This window comes from Mustela lutreola, chromosome 1 (genome assembly GCF_030435805.1).
Source record: "Mustela lutreola isolate mMusLut2 chromosome 1, mMusLut2.pri, whole genome shotgun sequence".
Lineage (NCBI taxonomy): Eukaryota > Metazoa > Chordata > Mammalia > Carnivora > Mustelidae > Mustela > Mustela lutreola.
The window spans coordinates 289,890,510-289,910,722 of record NC_081290.1 but is presented as its reverse complement, the minus strand read 5'-3'; the positions used below and the strand labels follow the sequence as shown (position 1 = coordinate 289,910,722).

The following is a 20,213-nucleotide window of genomic DNA, read 5'->3' as shown; positions in this document are numbered from 1 at the left end:
GTTTCTTTTTCCTGGTGTTTTGTAATTGGTGACTTGGCTGGCACTAGGTGGGCCAACCACGGGGTATCAGTTTCCACCAGCACAGGGTGGCACAAAGGGCTGTGTGCTGCTTAATCTTCACTTTCTTTTACTGTAACTGATAGAAGTCATATTTTATAGAACTTGGCTTTTTAACCCATGTAACGTGCAAAACAGAGTTTGCCGTTTTATCCATTTCACAGTGTGTCAGCAGAGACACACTTGGTGTGCGACAGCCATAACTACTATTTAGTTGCAGATCATTTTTATAACCAAAAATAAGCCCCATCCGGATCACTGACTCACTCCCCATCTCCTGGTCCCCTGTGTCCGGCATTCCCTTTATCTGTTGGAATCTCTCTGCATTTCTCTCTTTCTGTCGCACGCTCTGGGAGAGGCTGCTTTCCCGTCGAATAATGTTTTCGACTGATGTTTTCACTAATTTTGTCTTAGCGTCTGTCCGTACTTCTTTCCGTCTTACAGCCACATGATGCTCCGTCCTGTGGGTAGAAGACCTTTCTCACCCAGTAGTGACTTGCTGGACACTTAACTGTCTCCACTACTTGGCCGCTCTGAGTTACGTTGTGCCCATCCCCCGCTCAGCACCTATTTCTCTATCTGCGGAACAGTCCCGGTGTTTTCCCCACAGGCTGCGTGGCCACTTCGGAGTGGCTGCAGCTCCAGGGTTCCAATGTGGGCACATCCCCGTCAGGCTGTGGGCCTCGCTCGCTCTGTTCCAGTGTCCTGGTCTCAGCAGGATGCGCTGTGCCCATGGCCTGCTGTGGGGGTCTGTCACGCCAGGGTGAGGCCTTAGCCCTTCACCAGCCCCCCTGCCCCGGCCGGCGACCTTTCTTTCCTGGCTTAGGGTGGATGGGAAGGCCAACAGGGCTGGGCAGGGTCTCTCCATCCCCCACAGTGGCTGGGCTCTTCCCGAGGCCGTGTCTTTGCTCAGGAAGACAGAACGCTCCAGGCGTATTTCAGAGCACTGGCGCTCCCTCTCCTGCCAGAAGCAGGAGGGCATTTTCCTCTGTTCCTCACTCCGAGAACACGGTGGGTCTCCCTTGAGCTATGGAAGTTTTATCCCTGGACTTGGTCTCCCGAAGTCTCCCCCAGAGAATCAGTGCCTTCGGGGGCTCCTGGTTTGCAAGCCCCTCTTCTCACCCGTTTCTCTGGTGTGGGGCTCTTCACCCTGTGCCTTCTCGGAGGGAGCCAAGACGAGTTCTCCATTTTCAATTTCTGCACCTGCTCTCCTGTTGCCAATCCGGGAGTGAAAATCTCCAGGCTCCTTAGGTGTAGGGCTGGAGACCAGACCTTTTGTGTTGAACTGTTAGATTTCAGTGACTATCCTTTCCTTTGATTGATTTTTCCTCTTTATAAGAATAATGTCTATCTCCAGTATGGTACTGGCACAAAAACAGACACACAGACTATTGGAATGGAATAGAGAGCCCAGAACTGGACCCTCAACTCTATGGTCAACTAATCTTTGACAAAGCAGGAAAGAATGTCCAATGGAAAAAAGACAGTCTCTTCAATAAATGGTGTTGGGAAAATTGGACAGCCACATGCAGAAAAATGAAACTGGACCATTTCCTTACACCACACACGAAAATAGACTCAAATTGGATGCAAGACCTAAATGTGAGAAAGGAATTCATCAAAATCTGTGAGGAGAACACAGGCAGCAACCTCTTTGACCTCAGCCGCTGCAACTTCTTCCTAGAAACATTGCCAAGGGCAAGGGAACTATACAAAAATGAACTATTGGGACTTCATCAAGATCAAAAGGTTTTGCACAGCAACGTTGTCTTTTGGTCAAAACCAAAAGACAACTGACATAATGGGAAAAGATATTTGCAATCGACATATCAGATAAGGGCTAGTATCCAAAATCTATAAAGAGCTTATCGAACTCAACACCCAAAGAACAAATAATCCAATCAAGAAATGGGCAGAGGACATGAACAGACATTTCTGCAAGGAAGACATCCAGATGGCCAACAGACACATGAAAAAGTGCTCCACATCACTCGGCATCAGGAAAATACAAATCAAAACCACAATGAGATACCACCTCACACCAGTCAGAATGGCTAAAATTAACAAGTCAGGAAATGACAGATGCTGACGAGGATGCAGAGAAAGGGGAACCCTCCTACACTGTTGGTGGGAATGCAAGCTGGTGCAACCACTCTGGAAAACAGCATGGAGATTCCTCAAAAAGTTGACAATAGAGCTACCCTATGACCCAGCAATCGCACTACTGGATATTTACCCTAAAGATACAAACGTAGTGATCCGTAGGGTCACGTGCACCCGAATGTTTATAGCAGCCATGTCTACAATAGCCAAACTATGGAAAGAATCTAGATGTCCATCAACAGATGAATGGATAAAGATGTGATATATGTATATATATATATATATATATATATATATATATACTATATATATAGTATTCCGTTTTATATATATATATATAAAAAACGGAATACTATGCAGCCATCAACAGAAATGAAATCTTGCCATTTGCGACAGTGTGGATGGAACTAGAGGATTTTATGCTGAACGAAATAAGTCTATCAGAGAAAGACAATTATCATATAATCTCCCTGATATGAGGAATCTGAGAGGCAGGTGGGGGGTTGTGGGGGTAGGGAAGGAAAAAATGAAACAAGATGGGATCGGGAGGGAGACAAACCGTAAGAAACTCTTAATCTCACAAAACAAACAGGGTTGCTGTGGGGAGGGGTGTGGAGGGGAAGCTGGGGACGGACACGGGGAGGGCATGTGCTATGGGGAGTGCTGTGAAGTGTGTAAGCCTGACGATTCACAGACCTGCACCCCTGGGGCAAAGAATACATTATATGTTAATAAAATAATTTTTCAAGAAGAACCATGTCTATCTCTCTATTGATGTCCTCGGCTTTGTGTAACTTTGCCTCCTTCGTGCCCTGGAGCAGGCTTTCCTCTAGCTCTCTGACCATGCTCCTAGGCTGTTCTGCGTCTTTTCCTGTGAGAGGCCACATCTGACTCTGACGTGCAATTCCTGTGGGCTGCTTTCTCTCCGGAGAACGGGCCATGGTTTCTCGGCTTGCTCTTCCGTTTCTGCTGGAACCTGGACAGTTTAGACCATATGCTGCAGCAATGCCAGGTCCCCCTTTCCGGGCTGGGGGCTGCTGTCTGCTGGCTCAGTACTGAGCGCCTGGTCTGATTCTTTCATTCTCCCCACGGCCCCCGCTCGGGGAGGCACAGTGGCGGCCTCGGCCCAGTCACTCTGCTGTACCCATATGCCAGCAGGGCCTCCTGACCGCACCCCGCCGACTCCCCTGACTGCTCGCTGGCCCTCAAGCGGTTCAGCCAGGCCGTCCTGGGCGGAGTGCTCTGCACACGCGCCAGTCCAGTGCCGGCTGCGCTGAAGGAGCGTTTTATGTTTTTCCTGACATGAGGACTCAGACTGCTTATTCCACGGTCCGTTCCTGCAAAGGGGCTGACCTAGAGCTGAGACTGAGTCTTCATGGGTCCCTGCCTGGCCTCCACCATGGCTGCACTGTTTCTGACACTGACCTTGGGCTTGAATGTCCCATTCTATTGCAGAGGAAACCAGTTTTATGGGAAGAGATTGGAACTATCTGCTTTGTGGCCTGCTTCTTTTGCCCAGCAAAACCTCTGAGCCGGTTCTTTGGAGCTGCAGGAGGGAACTTCTCTCTGAGGGGCCTCCCCTGCCCTCCAGGGGCTGAGCACTCTGTGGAGGGAAAACCGCTTGCCTCCCTTGACTTCAAGAGCCTCCAGCTCATGACCCAAAGCAAGGACAGTCTGGGTCCCTACATGCCCAGTGCTTCAAGCCCCAGGCAGAGCCTCTGTTCCACGACTGGGAGCTGCGCAGCAGGGAGCCCCAGTCTCCGACTTCGCTCACTGGGGGCTCAGCCGGAGGCAGCCAGGCAGGACGAGAAGTGATGAGGTCCTGCTCCTGCGGGATAGAGCCCTCTGGCTGACGCTGGGGGAGAGAGCCCTGTGTTCAGCCCTACGGTCCAGAGAGGACTCAACCCTGAGGACCTGGTGGGGCCAGGTGGGGGCAGAGTGTGATCTTGGCTCCTGCCGCACAAGCTCTGACCCCTCTTTCTACATGTTCGTAGCCGGTCCCGGTAGAGGTCTCTTCACCGGCTATTTGGTTTGGGGGCCATTTCCAGAGCCTCTACAGGGTCATTTGATGCAATTATCACAGGTTTGCCTGGGGACTGGGCTTTCATGTTGGAAGGCTGCCCCCAGAGCTTCTCAGAGGCATTTCCCTGTGGGCTGACAGCTTCCTGACCCAGAGCTCCAGAATCCTGGGCTCAGCGCAGGCAGGACCACGCTGGAGAGGGTCTTGCTTCCTCTCCTCAGATTCTGAGACTGAGGCTGGGGCTGCCCCGACCCTACCCTGCTTTCTAGCCGCTGCCTTCATCTTCAGGTTAAATTTCAGAACCCGGCAAGAATTTCTGCGAGTCATGGACCTCATCTAGGAAATCAAGAGCTTTTTCTGTGAGCTGGACATGGCCCCCTGTGAGCGTCTCGGATATTTCCAGAAGGGCTGCCTTGCACGAGGAGACTGCTATCTCTCACTGTCGGTTCATTTCTCGTCTGTCCCAAGCGAGACAGGTGGAAACTGGCCCAGGTTGGAGAAAGCCTCACAGAACCCCCTCAGCCCCCCTTCCTGTGTCAGGACTCCCTCAGGGGGTTCCTGCTGGTGTGGGGTCTGTCAGCCCCCGGGGAAGGGGGCTGGAGTGATTCTGGAGTCCAGGCTGTGCTGCCTTCCGGAGCCACAGCTCAGGGACGGACCAAGACCCCGCTATTCCTGCAACTGCCAGAGACGGGGGAGGGACAGGCGGGAGGGAAAGGCAGAGCCACCCCAGGCACTGACCTCCTCTGCAGGGTGAGGGCCTGGGTCGCAACCGGCACTAGGGACCGCTGGAGCGTGGGGCAGGTGTGGAGGGAGCTGACGGAGGTATTTCCTCTTGGGGCCTTGGGTTTTCCTTACACTCATTCATCCGTGAGTCGTTGCCAGTCGTTTCTTTAATATTTTTGCATATCAGCTTAGTGTCTCTCTCAGAATATCCTTTTCCCTAAGGATTATACATTTTTTTAGTGTACATACATATACCAACAAAGTATTTCTGACTAGATCGATATTTTGACAATCTCTCCCGTCAAGGTGACCTTGAAGCCCAGCATGAGCAGGAAGTGAAAACCAGAGCAGGCATGCAAATTACCAGAGTCTTGAAGGTGTGTCTCCCAGCCCCAAAACCCCCTGGCAAAGGCTGGGTGATTTGCTGGTTCCAGCCTTAATCTCTGTGCACACAGGAGCTCACCACAAAAGTAACTGAATGGAAACTCAGAGTCTACGCCCAGCACAGAACACAGGGCCTCCCAGAACCGGCACAGGAGCCTCCCTAAACAAACAGCAACAGCAGCCAGAGTGGGCAACAAAGCCCGGCGGGCGGGGGCCTGGCTTCCAGCACGGCCAGGTCGTGGGATTGAAAATGTCCGGTTTTCCAGTAAAATTCCAGACCAAGAGTCACAAACACACAGTCCACACACAGAGGGACACGTTCAGCAGAGCTGCCTTTGAGGGGAGAGACACGCTAGATGAAGATTTAAAATAGGATCGGGAAACCCCAAAGACACATCGAACAAGTTAAAAGGAAACAAGAGTAGTGTTTTGCTAAACCAAGACTATGAGGAAAGAGAGAAAACGTTTTCAGAAGAATCCAGTAGAGATTCTGAGGTTGGGCAGCGTGCAAATGAAGTGAGAACTTGCTGCGGGGTGGAGAACACGCCCGACCATCAGGAGTCAGCGAGCGAGCGCGGAGGTCGCTAACTGGCTCAAGCGGAGGACGACACGTCGGGCCTCAGAGGCCTGTGGGACGCCAGCCACAGTCCCACACGGTGAGAGGGCCCCAGGGTGGGGGCGAGAGAAAGCGCAGAACGAGCTTGTGAAGAAAGAACGGGCAGAAGCTTACCAAAATCGATGAAAAAATCCCCACTAATCCACATGTCCAAGAAGTTCCGCAAATTCAAGGAATGACCCCAAAGAGATGTGCACGTAGACGCGTCACAGACTGTCCAAGAGATGTGCACGTAGAGGTGTCATGGACTGTCGAAAGTCAAAGACAAAGAGACTCAGGCATCCAGTCTCGGGGAGAGGGGCGTCTCACTGTCGTGTTGGCTGGCGTTGGCCCGTGACTTAGGAGACCCTGCCTCTTCTTCTGTGTGCTCCCGGCCTTGAATGTTTTCCCTGGAGAAGTGTCTAACCCAACCCTTGGCCATTCTGAACTGGGTCATTTGTCTTTTCCTGTATTTGTGCCCTCTGTGTCCCCTTGAACCCGTCTGGAGATGGTGCGCGCTGACTCCTTCATCCTGCTCTTCCGACCCGTTGCTGTGCCGCAGCCCACCGCACTCCCCTAGTCCTGCTATTGCTGGAAGTCGGTGGTAGTGTCCCCACTTTCATGTCTGACTTTAGAAATCGGAGACTTTTTTCTTAGTCCGTCTAGCTGAAGGGTTGTCCGTTCTGCTGGTGTTGTCACGAACCCACTTTTGGTTCGTCGATTCTGGTCGCACCTAAATGTCACCATTTCCTTCCTCCGGCCTTCATTTTAGTTTGGTCCTTGTTTTCTCTGTTCCCACAGGGAAAGGCCTTGCCCTGGTCCTACTTCTCCTCTTCGTGTAGGAGTGTCTGCCAGAAGGAGTTCCCTCGGAGAGCTGTTTGCCTGCTTCCCAAAATGTTCATATGTTTGGGTTTATTTTCATTCATCTCAAAGCTCTTTTTGTCCATCTTGTGATTTATTCTTTGTTTTTCTGCTTATGCAGGGAATTTCCCTGCTTTACTTCTTTTTTTTTTTTTTTTAAGATTTTATTTATTTATTCATTTGTCAGAGAGAGAGTGCGCACAAGCAGTCAGAGGCAGAGAGAGAAGCAGGCTCCCTGTTGAGCAAGGAGTCTGATGCGGGGCTCGATCCCAGGACCCTAAGATCATGACCTGAGCCGAGGGCAGAGGCTTTAACCCACTGAGCCCCCCAGGTGGCCCAACTGCTTTAATTCTGTTACAGAATTCTAACTGTATTTCATTGTGGTCAGATAAAACATTTTGTATGATTTCGAGCTGTTTTCGTTTATTGAGACTTGTTCTACGGCCTCGCGTGTGTCCCATCTGAACAGTACGGCATGTGCCCGTAAGAATGTGCGATCCTCTGTTAGTTCAGTCGGGTTGTACTTGCTGTGAGACCACCCCACAGGATGAGAATGTCCCCCCACCCTCCCCAAAACTTCTGATCCCAGTGTTGACGGTGACGAGCCCCCAAGTCTTCCAAGAGGCTGAGGTGAGGCGTATTTCTCACATGATGACGCGATGATGTGTTATGGGGAGAGCAAGGTGATCCCAGCAGGTCCACGAATGGCTTGAGGGGGCAGAGCAAGGAGCCTGCTCGAGGCTTTTCCGGTGGCTCAGCAACTGGGGCCGGGCCGTGGTTTGCCACGCGTGGTTTGGACTCCTCTCCAGCGCCAAAGGAGACAGCAGCCAGGCTTTCTTGTCAGCGTGATGGAGGACAGAAAGGGAGGCCAAGGGTGAGGCTTGAAGCGATCAACAAACACCAAAAAAGGGAATCAGGGGGCGCCTGGGTGGCTCAGTGGGTTAAGCCTCTGCCTTCTGCTCAGGTCATGATCTCAGGGTCGTGGGATCGAGTCCCGCATCCCGCTCTCTGCTCAGCGGGGAGCCAGCTTCCTCCTCTCTCTCTGCCTGCCTCTCTGCCTACTTGTGATCTCTGTCAAATAAATAAATAAAATCTTCAAATAAATAAAATAAAAATTTCTAAATAAATAAAGAAAAGAAAATTAGACTTTTATTATTTTTTAATTTTTCACAATAATTGCACTTCTAAAACAATACAAGGTAGCAACTTGGGAAACTGAGTCCACCCTTTCGGGCGGGACTGCTCCGCCCCTTCTGCTGTGGCCACTCTCGGTTCTCTTCTCTGAAGGACTTCTGGTCAGTCTGTTTGCTTGGCCCCTGCGGCCACAGACGTCCTGCTGAAATCTGCGGAGAGCTCACGTTTGGACAGAGATTTCCCAAACTTCGGACACAGCGATCCTCTGTCCTGGGCCGCGCTGGGGCCTGCGGGGGCTCTCCTGGGCGTGAGCACCGCCCCACGTGCGCGCTTGGCTTCCGGAATCCCCGGAATATGTCGGATTTTGTCTATTTTTTTCCGTTTTTAAGCTGAGACGACGTTCACCTAAGGGCGATGACCGTTCAGTGCCTTCACCATGTCGTGCCACGGCCACTCCTTCTAGTTGCAAAACTGTCACCAGCTCCGGGAACACCTACCCGCTGCGTAACCCCGCGGGGCCGCTGCGCGCGCTCCGGGCACCTCCGGGGAGCGAGAGCACGCAGTAGCCGCCGTCTGTGTGCGCCTGTCCCGCGGGGTCCGTGCCAGCCGCGGCCTGAGTCGGGCCGGCTGGGGTCCCGCGTGCGCTCTGGGGCGACAGGGTCCCCCCCCACCCCCACCCAGGGCTCCCGGCCGCGCTGGGCCCCACGGCGGCGGCCCCTCGGGGCGACTCTGCGCCCCCGCGCGCCGAGGCTCTCCCTTTCCCGCTCGCCGCGCGCGGTCTTGCTGCGGGGGAGGTCGTGGACCCCCGCGGCGGTTTGGGTCGCTCTTCCCCGGCGACCCGCGATGCGCTCCTGGGTTGGCTCTCGGTGCATCTTCCCGGAGAAACGTTGGTTCAAGCTTTTTGCGCGATTTAAAACTGCTGGACATGTTCAAAGTTCCCTACGGACGCCTCCTCCTCAGCTTTTCCTCTTGAGCTTTCGGGTAGCCCCGGGCCTGTCTGACCTTAACCCATTTGCCTTGGTTTCTTCTCCGAAGCACTTCCTAGATGACAGCTTCTACCCACGTGGCCTTATTTATTTTGTTAAGATTGTATGTATTTATTTGTCAGAGAGAGACCGCAGCGGAGGGAGGGCCGGGGGGGAAGGAGGGTCCCCACTGAGCGAGGAGCCCGCGCGGGGCTCGATCCCAGCTCCAGACTTAACCAACCAAGGCACCGAGGCGCCCCTGTATCGTTTATTTCTGCCGGAAGATTTTCTTCGAGCATTTCTTACAAGGTAGGTCTGCTGACGAAGTCCTTGTTTTTGCTTGGGAAAATACGTTTCATCTCACTTTAAAGGAGTCATTTCAGTATATGGGGAATTCCGGGTAAATGGGTTTTTTCTTCTTTCAACATTGTAAATATTCCACTCCACTTCTTGCTAGCATGCTTTCAGAGCCCTCGTTTGGTGCAATTCTTTGATTTTCTATAGATAAGGTGTATTGGTTTAGGTATTGGTTTTTAAATCTGGCTTTTTTCCATATCTTTGCACTTTGAATATGATATGTCTTGGGGTGGGTATCATGGAATATCCCATTGGTAGTGTTTTTCCCCTTAATGTCTACGTTGTCCAGTATGGTTACTAAAAGTGTCCCAAGAAATCTGCGGTTAATGTTCCCTGGCGTATAATTTCCATTTTACGAAATTCAGTCTGTTCTTATCTCAAAAATATGTGTCTCACCGGAAGAATAAAGGCTTCTATTTTAAATCAGCTCTAGCGTCAGTGAATTCAAGTCAGTCGGCCGTGTTAGTATTGGACTTTCTTTGGCTCGTGCTTCTCTTCAGCCCCTTTCTTACTTTCTCTGACCAGACGATCCGTGCCCCAGTCCCATCGCAGGGTCTGCGCGCCCTGTTCCTGAACTCCAGATGCTTCTCTCAGAGCCCAGCCCGCCACCCGGGTTTGTTAATGCCAGAGTCTGTCCGCGGTGGGAGCATTTCCCGGCAGCGAAGCGCCTTGAAGACTTCACCCTCTGCTACCGGCCGGCTGCACCTTCTCTCCGTGCATTTCGTTTCTGCGTGTGTGTCCGCTGCTCGTATTTCGTCTCCGTTAATTCACGTTTTCTTAATTCATTTTCTGTGATCTCACTTGACGGCTGAGTACTGAATGATACATGGCTATGTCTCTCTATTTAACTATTTTATTTTTCATTAGTGGTTTCTAGATGAATTCTGCTCTGATCATAGAACACACTATCAATTATTTAAATATTTGAAGTGTTTTATATTTGCTGAACGTTTGGCAACTGTCGAACTCGAACAATTCCACAATTTCAACAGATCGTTCGTTTGTACGCCGCGGCCTACGCAAACACATGGAGTGCAGTGTTCGTGGAGCCCAATAGGTCAATTTTCTTAGTGTTTTGTTCAGATGTGTGATAATATTACTGAATTTTTAAAAAGATTTTATTTATTTATTTGACAGAGATCACAGGTAAGCAGAGAGGCAGGCAGAGAGAGAGGCAGAAGCAGGCTTCCCACAGAGCAGGGAGCCCAACGTGGGGCTTGACCCCAGGACCCTGGGGTCATGACCTGAGCCAAAGGCAGAGGCTTAGCCCACTGAGCCACGCAGGCACCCAATATTACTGAATTTTTACATGTATTTTTTTCCCTATCAAATTGGTTTTTTCAGCCCTGAGGGGTTTGTGTTAAATATTTACACTGTGGTTAAGTTTTCATTGTTTCTTGTTGTGTTCTTGTTCCCATGTATATGTGCTAAAAAATGACATATTTAGACTTGTCAATGAAGTACTTCATTAATCCACATCTAATATAATTATGGATATTTCTGGATTATATTCCTCATGTTCTCATTTCTCACATTTTATTTACTGTTTCATTTGAGTTTCTAGTTTTAAGAATATTTTATTTATTTGAGAGACAGAGAGAGCACAAGAACTTGTTTATTTGAGAGCGAGTGAGAGAGGAGGAGCAGAGGCAGAAGCAGGCCTCCCAGAGCGGGGAGCCTGACGCGGGGTTCGGTCCCAGGGTCCCGGGATTGTGACCCAAGCCGGGGGCAGGCACGGTGCCGACTGAGCCCCCCAACCCCCGAGCTTCTGAAACGCGGTTCTAGCTAGCTCTTGCAGAATGCACCGCTCACAAAAGTCTCTGGGGGCACAGGGGCACAGGCGTGCACGACCCTGTGGGCCAGCGGTCATGGCTTTGCCTTCATGTCGCTGCTGGCTGGGGCCACGCCACCTTCCTCAAGCACGTTTTTGGCTATAGCAGAGTTACAAGAGGCCAAGCCCCATATATAGACATTTTCAGGACACTGCTCCCTTCACTTTTATTGATTTTTCATTGGTCAAAACGTGTCCGTCGCCAGGCCTGACATGCAGGACCGAGTCCCTGACCAGGCGCAAGGCTGCGAGGCCCAGGCCATGGGCTCACCTGTTCCCCTGAGCACCTAGTGTTCTCTTGCCTCTGTGTCCCAGCGCCCTGCCGTTGCCCCGTCTGGTCATTTTGGAATGATGCCACTTTGCTGTGTAAACCCTCATCAGCATTTTCTGTCTCCAGAGCGGGTCCATTGTTCCCGCCTCATCCGCCAGGAACGGCACCAGCCTGGGGCCAAGGGGCACACGACCTGGTTTCCGTCAGTGCTTCTGCGGGTATGTCCTTGGGCCCCCGAGCACTGGCCGGTGTCCTAGAAGCTGTGCCGTTTGCCTCTTGGAGGACGCTCTTTGCTCATGTCATTTGCCTCCTACTGGGGGAAACTCCAGGCCCCGCTGGATGGGGTCAAGACCACTACTGTCCCTCTTGTCGGCCGAGCTTACACTCCGGAAGTACGCTGGAGACTCCGTCAGGAACGCCGTGATGACAGCTAACAAGAGGCGTTTTCTGAAGACCAAGCATTTTATTATGTGACATTTTAGACTTTGGCTTGCACGTTGGTTTGAGTAATGTTTCTCCTCTTTCCCATCTGTCAGCCCTGACTGGTGCAGGCATCAATTAACCCTGAAGCAACAGAAAAACCACGTGGTTTCTGAGATGTTTGCAGCTAGATGTTTGCAGCTAGGGCAGGAGCCGTTGGGGGAACCCTTCACGCCCTGGACAGGACTGATGGTCGTGGGCCTGAGAAAAGCCCAAGGGACAAGCATGGGAACGACCCAGGTGCCACAGCAGCCTCCCGGGCTTGGCTCTCACCCCCACACTCAGGCCTGGAGTGCCCAACCCTTGAGGGAACGGTGCTTTGGGCAGGGGAGGTCGGCATCTGCCCCAAGCCAGGCTGCGCTTTGCACAGAAGGGGCTCGTGTGGTGGTAGACACAGTGAGGTGAGAGAGCCCTCGGGGGTCCTCATCTGAATTCATCCAACTGGGAAGGGCTGGCGGAGTTTCAGTCACCTGCTCCGTGGGGTCTGGACCCGATCTGAACAAGGGCCCCCGGGGACAACGAGCCACAGCACTGAGCAGTAATCTGGAGAAAGGGAGCGTCTGGGTTTCCTCATGTTTCCCTCCACAGGAGAGCACAGGCACGCTTTGCCTGGGTTTTCTCAGGGTGTGGGAGGGACTCAGACTGATATAATTTGAGGTATTTCCCATCTTGTTTGGACCCCGAGATGAAGGTGGCACCTAGACTCTCTCCTCCTGGCTCCGGAGGGGCTGATGTCACTGGACGTGGGGGAAGCCTCTAGGCCTGGGGCGTCAGCGTGACCTTGCCTCCCTCATGAGCTCCTAGAGCTGGGAGCCTGCTCGGGACCCTGCGCAAAGGGGAGGGCTCAGATGGCCGCTGGGGCAGGATGGGCTGCGGGGGCCCCAGCTCTCCCGAGCTTTGACTGATGAGTTGGAAGCCGAAAAAGACCACCGTGCAGAAGGGCAGGAGAGAAACCTCGCAGGGAGTCTGTTTCGCGGATCCCACCACCACCCTTCCTCCCACGCTACCCGTACTTTGGAAAATTAGCTTCTAGATAAAGAAACTTAGTTGTGTACGTAGATAAGGTTAAAATTAGAACTTAAAATATTGTACATTTTATACTCTATATACTTCACCACAATTTTTAAAAATTGATTTTGAGAGTTTATTCCTTACCTTTGTGGGGTGGTGGACTTGGAGTACTCCACTTTTTCCCATGCGGTTTCATTTTAACAACAGTTGTGTTTCATAATCAGCACAGAAAATTCCTTGACAGTCACAGACCACTCTTATGAGTTAGCAGGAGCTGGCCCCACATATCCCTGCTCCAGGACATGGAGGCCACTGAAGGTGCACCACATTTGGGGGTCAGCATCTTAATGTCCTTGAGCTTGCCCCTAGAGCCTGGGCAGGAGCCGAGGGACAGTCGTGGGACAGCAGCTGGATGACACGGGTATGGCAAACGGCCTCACTGGTCTGGAATTTTCTGCCTCTGGCCCCTCATGCAGGCGCTGGACCCACTCGAAGCGCTGACTTGGTGGGTCTGGTACAACCCTCCTCATGGTGAGCAGGTCGGCCCCAGGGACACCTGGTGGCCGGCCATTGTCCCCACCTGGCTGTGGGGGTGGTCCATGGTTCTTACCCAGAAGGCCACTGATCCAGTGTGAAGATGAGTCCACCACCACCATTTATCTCTGTTCTCATTACTGGTCTGAGCAGTGGAAAATGCCTCCTGGGAGGGGACAGGGGCCCCACCAAGAGCCTGATTTGGGCCAGGACTCCATTCAGAACTTGGCTTCCATGTGCCCTCATGCAGTAACTTTCTGCCATTTTGTCATCTGTCCTTCTCTTTGTCTGTCAATTCAGTGCCCGCATGAAACAACCATTATCGTCACTCAGGAAAATGGTGGCACAGGAAACCCCCAAAGCCCATCCTTCCACCACTGTAGCAAGTAAACTGGGGAAATGATCTGAGCTAACATTTTCCCACTCTGGGCGGTGGTAACAGCTGACAGAAATCAGAGGAAAGCTTAATCAAGAAAAAGTCGTGAAATCCCAGTGCAGTGGTTTGTGGCATTTTAACTCATGCCCCACACCCAGCTGGGCAGCAGCTGCAGCCTGTCGCTCACTCTTCCACAAGTCTAAAGAGGAGGAAACTCCCTGGAGGAGGCCAGCCTCACCCTGACACCAAAGCCAAACAAAGACACTGCTAGGAGAAAACCGTAGACCAAAATATCCCTTATGAGGACAGATGGGAAAAGACTCAACAAATTCCTGGCAATCTGAACTCAGCAATATAGTAGAAAGACCATACACCACGACCAAATGGGATTTGTCCCAAAGGTGATTTAAGAGATAAAACACAATTATTAGGGCGCCTGGGTGGCCCAGTGGGTTAAAGCCTCTGCCTTTGGCTCAGGTCATGATCTCGTGTCCTGAGATCCAGCCCCACATCGGGCTCTCTGCTCCACAGGGAACCTGCTTCCTCCTCTCTCTGCCTGCCTCTCTGCCTACTTGTGATCTCTGTCTGTCAAATAAATAAAATCTTTAAAAACAAAAAAGTTTAGTTCTGTGCACACAGGATGGATTTCATTTATTTATGCTTTAATTCCTTTCAGCAATATTTTGTAGTTTTCAGCACACAAGTCTTGCATCTATTCGGTAAAATTTCTTACCAAGTAATTTTTTATGATACTGTTGTAAACAGACTTCTTTTCTTAGTTACATCACAGGGTTGCCAGTTGGTACTGATTTTTGTGTATTGATTTTATCACCTGCAATTTTGCTAACGTCTTTAATATTTTTCAGTGATTTTGTCAAGTTTTTCTGTTACAAGGTGGTGATGGTTTTACTTTTCCCAATCCTGATGCCCCCTTCACTTTCTTGCCTTCTGCCCCAGATGGAACCTTCGCTACAGTGTGGGATGCGTGTGCAGTAAGCAGATGTCCTTGTTCCTGATCTGGGCCGGAGCTTTCAGGCTTTCACCATCGGGTATAATGTCAGCTTGAACTGCCCATAGATGTCATTTATCAGGTTGAGGAATCTCCCCTCTATTTTTAGGTTTTTACTATGTTTTTTATCATGAAAGTTTGTTGGATTGTGTCAAATTACTTCTTCTGTCATAACTGAGATGAGCCTGTGCTCTTGCTTCTTCTCTTGATACAGAGCATCACACCGATGATTCTCTACGTTGAAGTGTGGTTGACACACGATGTCAGATTGGTCTCAAGCGTGCGACACAGAGACCCAGCAAGTATGTGTCGTGCTGTGCTCGCGGGAAGTGTGCTGCCGTCCTTCACCTGACAGCACCGTTGCAGCGTCCCCGGCTGTGTTGCCTCTGCTGTGCCTTCCGTCCTCCTGACCCATTGCCTCCCTAACTGGAAGCCTGGGCCCCCCACTTCCCCGCCACCTCCCTCTGACAACCATCAGTTTGTTCTCTGCGTTGATGACTCTGATTCTGCTTTTTTTAAAGATTTTATTTATTTATTGGACAGAAAGAGAGACAGAGATCACAAGCAGGCAGAGAGACAGGCGGGGGGCGGGGGAAGCAGGCTCCTCGCTAAGCAGAGAGCCCGATGTGGGGCTCAGTCCCAGCACCCTGAGATCATGACCTGAGCTGAAGGCAGAGGCTTAACCCACTGAGCCACCCAGGGGCCCCCACACCTGAACTCTTAACACCCGCAGCCCAGGTTTCTGCAAACAGCACTTGGGAAAGTTTTTGCCCTCCGGCTTGGTGTGGGGGGATCCCAGGAGGGCATGGATGGGCAGGACTGCAGAGATGCCCGGGTTCAGTCCAGAGGGGGCAGTGGGGGCGGGGCGGGGGGAGCATAGATGTGTCTTGGGCCGGAAGGTAGTTGCCTCCCTGCCCACTCGGCTGGGGATCAGGGCGACAGGCCCTCTTCCAAAGCAACCCCGAGGCGCGGATCCGCCAGCGCCCCTCCTCCACCCGGGGTACCCCCAAGCGCTGTGGCGCACCCTCGAGGTGGGGCGCTGCGGTTGGGGCAGGGATACAGGTGTGGCTGAACCACAGCAGGGGTCGAAGTGTGCAGCAGAGGAAGTGGGAGGTATCGCCAACCCACCTCACACTGCTGTCCCACTGGTTGTGGGTGAGCGTCGGCCTTGGGGCATCCGGTGTCCACAATTCGGAGGCCAAGGCAGGAGGAGGTAAGGATGCTTCCCCTCAGGGCACGGGTGCACCGCTCTCTGGAGAGCAGAGCACTGCGAGCACAGGGTGCCCGAGGAAGACTGTGGACCCCCGTATCAGGAGCCCTGCAACTCCCCCAGCCAGAGGGATCCTAAGGGCACTCTGGACCCAGCGCCTGCCTTCTCCAGATAAACCCATTCGGTCAGGACAGCGGGCCTCCGGGAAGAGGGAGCTCGACCTAAAACCAACGCCATGTGTTGCCACAGCTGGCAGCCAGATACAGGCCAGGCCTCAGCCCGAGCCCACCCGCCCCACACGTAACACAGGGCAGAGTACAGGGGGCAGTGGGGCACATGCTCTCAGAGGCAGGATGGGGAATCTGTGAAAACACGGCACCCCACGCACAAGCGCTTTATTGACTGCAGCGGTAGACTGGCGCGGACAGAAAAGGCTGCGGCCCGGGAGACAGCCTCAGGCCACGGGCAGCTCCTAGTAGCCTCCATGCTGTCTGACCATCTGCGGAATCATCAGCGATCCAGTGACAAAAAGGATGATGAACGTGATGGTCAGCAGGAGGCCCAGGACCAGGGAACAGACGTTCAGGCACTTGGCGGTGGAGGCATAAGTCTGGGCCCCAATCACATCACCCACCATCTTCCGGTCCCTGGACTGCGGGGGAGAGATGGAGGGTGGGGTCAGGACAGGGTCCTCGGGTGCCTCCTCCCCCACCCCGGGGTGGTCCCTGCCCAGAGCAGCAGGGTCCACTTGCCCTTCACCCTCCCATTCCCCAGAGCCTGAGCAGGACCCCCTCACTGCCGCCGTGGGCCCCTCCCTCCTGGGGCCTCCGTCTCCTTCCTCAGCCTCTCAGCCTCTCAGGGGACCCCAGGGCTTGTCCTCCCTCTGCTTTGGCCCCTTCCCTGGCCTCACTCCCCAGGCCATGGGTGGGGGCGGTTTCCTGTGAGCTCCTTTGTTCTTTCTGGGAGAGCCTTAGAGCCTCTCGTGCATCCCAGGGCTGTGACTTCCAGCACTGGTCAGTAGGTCCAAGGGGAAGTCCTTGGAATCCTGGGGACAAAGGCTACTCATGGCCATCCCCAGGCCCCCTCCTGCAGCCTCACTGCAAACACACGCACGTGCACACACTCGCTCACATCGTACAGTCAGTCACACGCACACATACACACACAGTCCTGTACCCGCACGCACCAGCGCGCACACACGTGCACGCCCTCTGGCCAGGCAGACCCCCGTGGGCTCACTGCTCCTGCACCTCCCGGGAGAGCCCCCCACTGCAGACGCACCTTCACAGAGTAGGCAAAGGCCACGAAGCCCAGGCAGCACCAGTTCAAGAAGATGGTGTTGAACAGGGACCAGACGATGTGGTCCCGCACAGGCGTCTCCGTCGGGATGTCGATCACGGTGGTGGTCTTGGGAGCCAAGCTCTGGGGGTTCTCCATGACAGCGGCCTGATGGTCTTGCTGGACCGTGTTTAAGCTTAGCGGACGTTGCGTCCTCGCGGGGGAAGGAAGCCCAGGGAGTGCAATTAGGTTGCCAGAGTCCTAACCACTTGCAGGGTGAGGCCGGGCTGTGGGCAGTGGCCCAGGTAGGGCTCAGCCCCAAATCAGGGTCCCCTCTCCCCATGTCAGCTTCCTTCTGCTTTCTCCGAAGTGTGTCTTTCCTGCCGTTTTGTAACTGGGTGACTTGGCTGCTGCAAGAGGCCGACCAGCCCCCGAGGGTCAGGTTCTGAGTGCTCTGTGTGTGCAGGTCAGGCCCAGCGGCCTGCGTTGCCTCTCCCAGAAGGAGCCTCCAGCGTCTCTCCAGGTCCCGAGGAGCGAGATCACTGGGTGCTCCAGGAGGTGAGGAGCCTGTGCTGCTGGAAGACCGCAGGCTCCTGGCCCGGCGGTCGCTGGGAGCTCTCCTCCCTGGCCCCTGCCCCCATCAGGTCACCTGCAGTGGAGGATCTTGGGGGGAAGGGCGGAGAGCCGCTCTCGCCAGGGGCTTGCCCCACCACAGGCCCTTCCCTAACTTGCACTCGCACCCCTTCCACCTGCAATCCACCGCCACGGAGAGATGAGTTCATCAGAGCAAGAGAAGCGTTCCACCTACGGTAAAGCCGGCCCTGGGCTGGGGCTGAAGGGATGGTCGTCGCCCCGCGGACACCAGAAGGAACACCGGCTGGCTCCTTCCCCAGGCCTCGTTCAATGTCCCTCCAGACCTGCTGCTCTGCTCCTGCGGCCCCCGGTCAGCATGCGTCCCCATCCGCACTGGAGCTTCCAAGACCCCCAGTGCCTCTGCCCTGTCCTGTCGTGTGGCCACAGCTGCTGGCCCTGCTCTCTGCACGGCCCCCCAGGGCTCCTCCCATTTGACTCCCACTCCTGGGAGGGCGTCCAGGCTGGTTGGGTTCCAGTGGAAAAGGGCAGTAAGTATAAAAACTCATCATTTTGAAGACTTGGTGAGAAAAACATTTTTGATAAGATATGTGTTTCATTGATGATGTCTTTTACTGATTATATGTTGAGATACCTTACATTTATTGGCTTAAATAAAATAGATCATTAAAGTAAATCTTACTCTTTTAAAATGTGGTTACTGGAATATTTAAAATTGGGTTTGTGGAAAATAAATACAAAACGGATGAAAGACGTAAACGTGGACAGGAAACCGTCACAATCCTAGCAGGACCGCCCCAGCACCCTCCCTCCGTGACCTCTTGGTCGCGAGCCGCTTCTTGCTGGACGAGTCCCCGGAGGCCAGGGAAACAGAAGCAAAAATGAACTACCGGGACGTCAGGATGCAGAGCTTCTGCGCAGCAGAGGAGAGTGGCCAGGACCACAGGGGTCTACCGAGCGGGAGACGTGTCTGCAAGTGACGAACCCGGTAAAGGGTCCGTGTCCACAACCTGTAAAGAACTCCCCAAACTCAGCCCTCAAACAGCAGACAATGCAGTTAAGAAATGGGCAGGAGACACCAACACTTTCCCAAGAAGACCCCCGACGGCCCACAGAGACGGAAAAGACGCTCAACCTCACTCAGCGTCGGAAAACGCATCGAAACCGCGGCGAGACGCCACGTGGCGCCTGTCAGAACGGCCGGAGCGAGTCGGGAAACGCCAGGTGTCGGCGAGGACGCGGACAAAGGGGAGCCTCGTCCCCGCGGGCGGGACGCGGGCTGGGGCAGCCCCACGGGGACGCGGCGGGCAGGGGCCTCGGGGAGGGGACATGGAGCTGCCGCCGCCCCAGCGGTCGCGGGCTGGGGACTCCCCCGAAGGATACAGAGAGAAGCCGTGAGGGGCCCCGCGCGCCCCAGCGTTCCCAGCAGCGCTGTCGACAGCAGCCGGGCGAGGGAGACGGTCCACGTCCGTCTCCGCGGACGAGTGGGTACAGATGGGGTATGTCCGTATGTGCGGGGCATCCCTCGGCCGTCAGAAAGCACGACCGCTCGCCGTTCGCGGTGACGTGCGTGGAGCCCGAGAGGGTAACCCTGAGCAAGAGAAGTCAGACCAAGTGACATGATTCCTCTCAGATGTGGAATTTCAGAAACAACAAATAAGCAAAGGGAAAAAAGAGAGAGAGAGACAAACCAAGAAACGGACTCTCAGTTAACCCTAGAGAACACACTGCAGGTCAGCAGAGGGCGGCTGGGCACGGGGATGGGGGGACCCGGGAGGACATCTGGGATGCACACTGGGAGCTGGACGCAGTGCTGAGTCGCTGCACTGCACACCTGAAGCCAACGGCACGCTAAGTGGGAACTCATGGGAACTCAAATAGAGTTGGGTTCATGGCCTGCACTCTGCTGAAGTCACAGCCACGGGCAGCATCGGAAACCCGGAAGGCGGCATCGAGCCAGGTGTGAAGAGGAACGCGTCTCAGGGGGACCCACCTTCCCCGGCCCCGAGTGTCTCGGCCGCTCTCCCGTTGAGTCTGCCACTGGGCCCGCTGGGTCTCTGCCCACACAGCTGCCACAAAGCTTCCCCCTCTGTCCCCCAGACCCAGCCACTCTTTGTCAGATGGCCCTGGAAGGTTTACAACGAGTCATGCTCGTTCTATTTAAAGTCTTGGGAGTTTTACAAGAATTTTTCTTTTACCTTTATCTTTTTTAAGATTTCATTTATTTATTTGACACAGAGAGCGAGAGAGGGAACAACGCGGAGGGAGCTGGAGAGGGAGAAGCAGGCTTCCCCCAGGACCCCAGGGTCGTGACCTGAGCCAAAGGCAGACCCCAGGCGCCCCTGCAAGACTTTTCCAGCAAATTCCCGAGGACAGATAATCAGGGGAGTGAACAACACGGTGACAGTTAGGAAAACTTACCT

At 53.6% G+C, this 20,213-nt stretch overlaps 1 protein-coding gene across 1 annotated transcript; it reads right to left on the bottom strand.

Moving 5' to 3' along the window:
• Nucleotides 1-16,281: 16,281 nt before the first annotated feature.
• LOC131818462 (interferon-induced transmembrane protein 1-like) lies at nucleotides 16,282-17,692 on the bottom strand. The gene is made up of 2 exons (XM_059152962.1): nucleotides 17,203-17,692; nucleotides 16,282-16,573 (listed from the first exon to the last, which is right to left on the bottom strand). The coding sequence occupies exons 1-2, from the start codon at nucleotides 17,356-17,358 to the stop codon at nucleotides 16,394-16,396; spliced, it is 336 nt and encodes a 111-aa protein (XP_059008945.1). The 5' UTR covers nucleotides 17,359-17,692; the 3' UTR covers nucleotides 16,282-16,393.
• Nucleotides 17,693-20,213: the final 2,521 nt, after the last annotated feature.

Coding starts and splice junctions, on each gene's coding strand:
- LOC131818462 (XM_059152962.1), bottom strand. CDS start 17,358: ATGGAGAACCCCCAGAGCTTGGCTCCCAAGACCACCACCGTGATCGAC. Junction 16,574..17,202: donor CCTTTGCCTACTCTGTGAAG/GTGCGTCTGCAG, acceptor TCTCCCCCGCAG/TCCAGGGACCGGAAGATGGT.